This window comes from Netta rufina (genome assembly GCF_964035555.1).
Source record: "Netta rufina genome assembly, chromosome: 3".
NCBI classification, from domain to species: domain Eukaryota; kingdom Metazoa; phylum Chordata; class Aves; order Anseriformes; family Anatidae; genus Netta; species Netta rufina.
In genome coordinates, this window is record NC_140125.1 from 61,023,851 (window position 1) to 61,032,000 (window position 8,150).

General features: G+C 41.2%; 1 protein-coding gene across 1 annotated transcript; it reads left to right on the top strand.

Moving 5' to 3' along the window:
• Positions 1 to 235: 235 nt before the first annotated feature.
• Positions 236 to 1,378, top strand: TPBG (trophoblast glycoprotein; the record flags this gene model as incomplete). Its single annotated transcript, XM_084284429.1, has 1 exon — positions 236 to 1,378. One exon carries the CDS (start codon positions 236 to 238, stop codon positions 1,376 to 1,378), a length of 1,143 nt encoding a protein of 380 aa, XP_084140555.1.
• Positions 1,379 to 8,150: the final 6,772 nt, after the last annotated feature.

An 8,150-nucleotide genomic window follows, 5' to 3' on the forward strand; every position in this document is an offset into this window, starting at 1 on the left:
GGGGCCGGCCACGTGTCGGGGGCGGCGGGCGAGGCACGGGGCGGCGGGGGGCGTGCGGCTCCGCGCTGCCCTCTGCCTTTCCTTCCCCCGCCGCAGGTCCGCGGAGCGGAGCCGGCTTCGCCTCGCCTCTCCTCTCCTCGCCGGCCGGAGCCGAATGCGCCCGGAGGGGAAGGTCCCGTCGCGGGCCGGGCCGCCGCCGCCCGCCGGTGTCGGAGCCGGAGCCGGAGCCGGAGCGATGTCGGGGCGCGAAGCCGAGCGCGGCGGGGCGCTGTGCCTGGGGCTGCTGCTGCACGTCCTGCTGGGCTGCGGCTCGGCTCAGCAGCCCGGCGGCTGCCCGGCCGGCTGCGAGTGCTCGGAGGCGGCCAAGACGGTGAAGTGCGTGAACGGCAACCTGACGGAGGTGCCGCCCGACCTGCCGCCCTACGTGCGCAACCTCTTCATCACCGGCAACCCGCTGCGCCGCCTGCCCGCCGGCGCCTTCGCCGCCCAGCGCCTGGCCGAGCTGGGCGCCCTCAACCTCAGCGGCAACCACCTGCGGGTGGTGGAGGCCGGCGCCCTCTCGGCTCTGCCCTCCCTGCGGCAGCTGGACCTCAGCGGCAACCCGCTGGCGTCCCTCAGCCCGCAGGCTTTCGGCCAAGGCGGCAGCCCGCTGGAGGAGCTGGCCCTCCGCGGGGCTCTGCGCGACCAGGGAGCCCTGCTGGGGCTGGCCGCCCTGCTGCAGGCAGGGGCCCTACGCAACCTCAGCCGCCTGGAGCTGGCCGACAACGGGCTGCTGCTGCTGCCCGCCGGCATGTTCGGCGCCCTGCCCGCCCTGCGGCACCTGGACCTCAGCAACAACTCGCTGGTGGGGCTGCGGAACGTCTCCTTCCAGGGGCTGGGCCAGCTGCAGAGCCTCAACCTCAGCGACAACTCACTGGGCGTGCTGAGGAACGGGACCCTGGCCCAGTGGCGCGGGCTGCCCGCCCTGCGGCGCATCGGCTTCGGCCGCAACGCCTGGGTCTGCGACTGCGCCATCGAGGACCTGGTGGCCTGGCTCAAGGAGAGCGACCAGGTCGAGGGCAAGGAGGCCCTGACCTGCGCCCACCCCGAGAAGATGCAGGGCAAAGCCCTGCTGAAGATCAATGCCTCAGACCTGAACTGCTCCGTGCCCATAGACCTGCCTTCCCAGCTACAGACTTCCTACGTCTTCTTAGGGATAGTCTTGGCTCTCATCGGGGCCATCTTTCTCCTGGTTTTGTACTTGAACCGAAAAGGAATCAAAAAGTGGATGCACAACATCCGAGATGCCTGTAGGGATCACATGGAGGGATATCACTACAGATACGAGATCAATGCCGACCCCAGGTTAACAAACCTCAGCTCCAACTCGGATGTCTGACAGAGCGCCGCGGAAGCGGGGCAACGCACAGTAGCTATGCATGAAACGTAGACTGATGCTTTACCCTTGTGCTTGCTTCCCTCTCCCCAGAGAAATCTCAGATGTGCTTGCAACACGAGGGGGATATGCCTCCACATGATGTTCATTACCCTTCTCTCTTCGTTCTGAGATGCTGGGCAGCTGCGCATGGTGTTGGGCTGTATGTAAGAAACAAGCTGCTACTTCTCTTCCTCCTTACCTGTTTTCGTTGGTACTCGTGGGAAGCTTTTTCCAAGATCTCAAAAGAAAAAAAGAATTCTCTCTGTGATGCTCCAAAGCCACCAGAGTTTATGTTATATATACATATATATATGCATACACACACAGATACCATTCAACAAAAGCTGCCTCAACTTTTTGGGAAAAAAGATTTCGATCTTCTGTGCCAGTTTTGGTCTTGTATATCTGAATTGTGATGACGATGATTCCATTTCATAGACTTACACTGAGTCTCAGAAAAACAAAGAAACTCCTTTTAACAAGTCCTCTGTAACAACAAAGGAAATCAAATAGTGAGCATGCACAAATACTTTATAGTTTTACATGTTAGGAAATCTACAATCTCAGTTAGTCTCTTAGTATTTTATACTAAGTTATTTTTGATTGCAGTTTACCTGAAAAGACATTTTTTTTTCTATATAAGCTGCATCTAAACTCCGTCTGAACCATTAAATTCAATAAACAGTCTTACAAGAACTTGTGTTGAAGTTTGCTGTTTAATGAGAAATGTACGGACATCTAAGAATGTTAATAACTTTAGACTCTCTGGAGTAATAGCCCTACGGTAGTAATCCGAATAAAATTTTGTATGAACGTGTAGCTTAGAGACATAAATATTTATGACAATTTTGTGAAATAGGCTTTAAGAATTACACTGATCAACGGCGAGAGTAGTTCCACTTGGCACAAAAGCCCCAGTCTGCTCTCCCGAAACAACTGCAAAACGTCGAGACAGATGCTGGTGTCTATCTAGCTGGGAAGGTACGAGCTAATAGAATTTACATAAGCTCTTCTCTACCAAATTTAAAAACATTCAAATTAAATTGCAGAGTTTGCAAGCTAAAGAAAATTGTACCGGAATGGAGGTGTTTGTTATAAAAGATATGCTTGCAGGTCCTGAACTAAATTAAATGCAGCTCAGTCGTGTAGTCAGTGAGCTTCAGACTCATAAGTCAGTGCAGCACTTAGTAAATTAAGTTCTTGCTGTTTGATTTTAAACTCTCGGTGCAATCCTGTAGTGACTACATTCAGTAATTCGATGGAACTTTGCATTTATCTTAAAACTTCTAACAGGTATGTTTAAGTATTGTGTAATTTCTCATGCTTATTACTTGCTTGGGAATGCTTTTTCATGTAAATATATGAAGCATGCAAAGACAAACTTCAGAAATGCATCATTTACTAACTAATTCTGAAGGCATATTGAAAGGTTAGCAAGAACCTTCCAATGGCCGTTAGTAATTAATGCATTTTTCCTAATACATTCTTAGATTTTTAATGAAAAAAAATACACCGAATGTGAAAGTGTAATGTAAATTGGTATCTGTCAGTATATTGGTGGAGCTTTTTCTATGGTCATTGTTAATGGAAGCTCTTAAGCATCTCTAAAATTTTATGAATTAGCAGCAACTTTCCTTCATTTTCAAAAATGACAGTTTTGTCATAGATATATGCCTTTGGTAAGAGCTCATAAATATAAAATAGTCCTTAAGGAATCAGAAGAAATATAATCTATCTGGGGCATCAGTATTATTCAAATGCATTTTTCTCTCCTTGTAACTTCAGATATTGTCAAAACAAGTAGCACAAGTTGGTTTAGACTAATTTTCTATTTCTTTAAATGGGCTTTATTCAATACCAGCATTTTTTTTTTCAATGTGCTTTTGTACATTTGCCCTTGAAAGTAAAAAAGAACATTAAGTACAATCAATATTTTGATAAATCAGTGTATTCTACAATTAATGTGTGTTCAACAATAGCCTATTCCTCCTGCTGTATTTAAATGTATGAGCAATACCTGAATAACAGCATATGAATTTAAGTTTGTGGATTCTTAAAAGCAAACTGCTGGCCTGAATGTTAGCTGCACATATTTAAAGAATAGTGTAAAAGAGCCCGGTGTGAATAATTATTACTGTGCAACTATGCAAACTGTTCATACTTAGCATACATCCAGTAGTTTATATAAAAAGGTAGAGTTTACAATAGCTATGCAGTGTGCTGTGTTGTATTGGTCATTTTGGAGATTACCAATTTACACTCATCTATACAGTGCCAAGAGGAGAGGAGTGTCATCATTGCTTAAGATGCTCCTCTAACGTTATAGGTAAAATATGTACAAACAAAGACATTTCTTGGGCAATTTCTTGTTTGTTTGTTTTCTTAACAGATGCTTTCAAGTAACTGCAGCGAAAACCTATGGTCTGTAATGTGTTAATGTAACAGACATGCATTTATAGAACCGTGTAAGGATAGGCAACGACTTGAATCACAGTCTGTCACCACTGGACTGAGTATTTGTATAGTGAAGAAGTGTAACTCTTGTACCACACCTATTATTCTAAAGATTATTATTATTTTTGTATCATGGAACCTCATTGTAATAGACTTTAATTAGAGACCTGGTGATGGAGACTTTAAACTATTTTTTCCATTTGCTTATATGTGCGTTTGTTAGGATATAACAGTTAGCATGTGTGAATATTGTGATGGATGACATTCTCTTACAGTGTTTGACTGACAGTGAATGCTTTGGTGCTTTGTATAATGCATTTGGTCTTAAATCCCCTTCTATAACCAGTGCTTGAAATTTGTTTTCCTTTCCTATTACGAAATAGTTACAGTGGTACTCAGAAGACATATAAAAAGTAGCTCCCAAAGTGCTTCAGAGCTTGGTTGAAAACTATTTAATTTAAAATATCATTAGTTTAAGGGTTCTTCTGAAGCATATTTTATTCTGCTTTGACACCTAAAACTTCAATTGATTACTATTTCCAGAGCAGCTTAATTAGCCAGGCTGTTTTATTCATTCATTCTTCAATAAAACACGTGCAGTACTAAATGCCTCTAAAATGCGTTTTGTATACATAAAACCCCAAAGTTCTGCATGACATAGTTGTCATTGACGTTTCGAGTAAAACAGAAAGGAGTGGGTAAATCTGAAGGGAAGGCAACGCAGCTAAGAAGCAAGAATGATGGATTGTCAAAGGGTCAACGGCTCTCTTGAAACTAGTTTTTGTTGTAATGAGCTTAAAACTTTCTTAGAGAAGTAACACAAGGAATTGAGGTTGTTTTAATGTATCATATGTAAATATTTTCTATACGCCCAGTTGCCAAGTAAGAAACAGAAAATTCCCTAAATGTTTCTTTACCCAAGGTAGCTCAGTGTTAGATCACCTGATGTTTTTTACTCTTAGCAAGCCATAATATTGCCAATAATTTTTACACACAAAAAGTACTTTGAAGCTTTGTGCAACTACTTTAAACCTTTATGCTGGGTAATTTACCTTTTAATAACCAGTGGCAATCCCCAGCGACATGGTAGCTTGTGAAGCTGCCTGTTCAGACCCATATGCAGTTGTTGACTGAGATGTCACTGAAGACAGGCGTGACAAAATATTCACAAGATGACTGTGCCAAGATCCCAACTCTCATTATTCTACCAGCATTTTCCCTGTGGTATACTCTGTTCTTTGTGCATCTACATAATTTCCTTTTTTTTTGCCTCATTTTCCCAAGAAATCCATTAAAGGGAGTATCATGAATCTGCGCAGGTGGAAAAATCAGTCTGACTGCACCTGTATTTATGGTTTTGCATCTTCATTTCCCTTTATGTCTTAGCATGAAAAAGAGCCTTTGTCGAGGTGGACAGAGTGATAATCTGATATGCTCCTTTTCTTTAGCAGCTGAATGTTCAAGAAGAACCATTCATTCTCAGCATATGATGAAGGAAAATAGCATTTGGTAAGAAAAACATTTCGGTTTCAAGCTTCCAAATGGCATTTATATTCTTTAAGAGACAGTTGAATGGAGAGGCTTATAAAGGAAAGAGAGATATCAGCACTGAAAATCAGAACACTATCGACAGGAAAAATCTGTATCTTTTATGTTATGGTCATGGTTTATGGGTATGGCTCTAATTTCTTCCTGTTGCTATAAATAGAGTTTTTGCTAACAGGTGGAGTCACGTCCTATAATATTTGCAAGGCAGGTGTTTTGGGGGGTTATAATAGAAGATTGCATTTAATTCAGTTTCTGCTGATTTAATAATGATTAAATGAGGCCCTCAGCTCCATGCTCTGTTTTCATAAATGTGCTGCTTGCTGGTTGCAAAGCTCTTGACTTAAATGAAAGCCCACCAAAGCAGAGGGAAAGACAGTCTGTTTGGGGAGTATGACATTTACTGGATATCTCATACATGCTTAAAGAAGAGAAACAAACCATGTGGGTGGCAAGGGTCCTTTACTGATGCAGAATTAAATGCATTCCTCTGGTTTCTTGAGTCAATTTAGCAGTAGCAGAAAAGTGGTGCCTTGTACCGACACAACAAACCAAACAGCACTCCTCTCCCAGCTTGGAGGAAAAAAAAATCACCAGCTTTTCAAAGTGGAATATAGGTCTGCAGTATAAGTATGTCCTTAAAAATGAATTTTGCTTTCTCAACGGCGTTACAATTTTCATGTCGTTGCATCCTTGGAAAACCTTGCTATGCCAGAAGTCATCTGTAGTGTAGGCAAAGCTTGAAATCAGGCTGTGCATTCCCAATCTTATCCTAAATAGAAATAGGGAACTATTAAGAGAATTAGAATTAAAATGGTACTTTAGACACTATTTGTATTTCAGTTAATAATCTGATACTTGCAATTACTTATATTTTTCAAAGTATTCATTAGATAGCTTTTCCTTTCTGATAACAGACTAACAAAATAACAGAACAGATTCGTGATTTCCTGTAATTATGCATGAAAGCATCTGAATAAATTAGCAATGTTGTTTCAGTGCATACAGTGATGAAAAGTTTTGAAATCCAACTAGTGTTCTAGAATGTTTCGCTATTCTAGACATTTTAGATATGCAAGAAACTGTTGTGAGTTTTTCAGATTGAACTTTTACTTCATAATTAAAAAATGATACCTCAATAAAATAAAATGTCTATCAGATTGCTTATTAATGTTATATGTTATCAGTGTTGATTTAATTATTGTAAGTCCTCATAGATATTGAGGTCTTTGCTAAGTGTTTTCTCTATAGGTCAAAGTGATTATTGTACTGTGAATTTGCATGACACAATAGTGAAAAAGCAACTTCCACCTAGGCAGTATGATTACTTTCTCTAGAAAGAAATTTCGTCAGTGAATTTAAGGAGTTGTGATTTAACCATTCTTGTTATTTTTGGACATGATTTGATAGCTTTTTCTTTTTTGTATATGCATTACTGTTTTTCAAGTTCATTGCAGATTCTAAATTTAACAGTAATGGATTTTTAGTTTTTAATGACTATATCAAATTGTGTATTTTGAAGTCTTCAAATGTCTATTTACATAGTGAAAGGTTGAGGCACTCTTATTGTTGTCATGCATTTTCTTACTGTGATGGAGGTATTAAAGAAAAGTGTTGCTGAAATAGAGGATGAATGAAAACAGAGAATGAATAGAAAATTTCAGAGAAAAGAAAAAAAAAGCATTCTGGTGGCAAACTATTTTCTTCTTGCAACTTCTTTTAATGTAAGTACTTGGACTGTGACTACGTGGAAATTCAAGGGGGCAGATGTCATTTCATCTTGTCATAGATAGCTATTGCAGATGTCTGAAATTTTAGCAGGATGGAGCAATTTCTGGGGGCTGTCCCAGTAGTATACCTGATGACTTGGTTAGCCGTGTATTTAAGCTGCATGCTGTTGCTGTTTTTTCACATTGTTTGGGACACCAAACAGGGGAGGATGTTCAGTTTTAGCAGGAATGGGCTGATCTATCCTAGATTTTTTCTTCAGGCTGTTGTCTTAATATCTGTCCACAGCCTACTTTAGCTACTCCATTTGTTCCAGTATAAATTTCGTATGTGGAATACCCTGCGGTAGCTTTGCATGAAATCGTGGGCATTTATGCAATAAAGAACTCATTTGTCAAATTGACATTATCAAATGTCACATAGACATTTTAACAGAATCCAGGGTATACTTCATGCTGGCAATGTAAGAGCATTGAGTAAAAGCAAGTGAAATATCAAAATAATAAAAAATACCATTCCTTTCAAGAGTGCTGTAAGTGATCATGGACTGACACCACTTTGGGGCATTTGAACAACATAATAAGATTGTTTTGAAGAAGGAAAGAGAAATACTTACTGTATTGACAGTTGTTTTTTCATCCTCAGGTAGGTGTCTTCACTCATTCTCTTAAACAGCTTAAGAACAAATAGTAGCCAAATCCTGTAGATAAAAAATGGAGTCCCTTTAAGCCAGTGGTTTTACCCAGTGCTTTTGTTTCTGTGTTTTCAGGAATGTGTGTTTTTGTTAGCCTGAAGAAGATCGAGAGCTCTTAAACATCAAAAACAAGAATTCTCATTTTATTTATACATGCATGCATATTTTTCATATATAAATATATATATGATGTAAATCGAGACAACAGCGGAGTAAAGTCCAAGCCACACCAATATCTTCAGTATTTTCTGTTGGCTAGGTTAGGTGCCTAGTTTTCCACACACATTGCAAAGGGAATCAAAGTGTCCACAT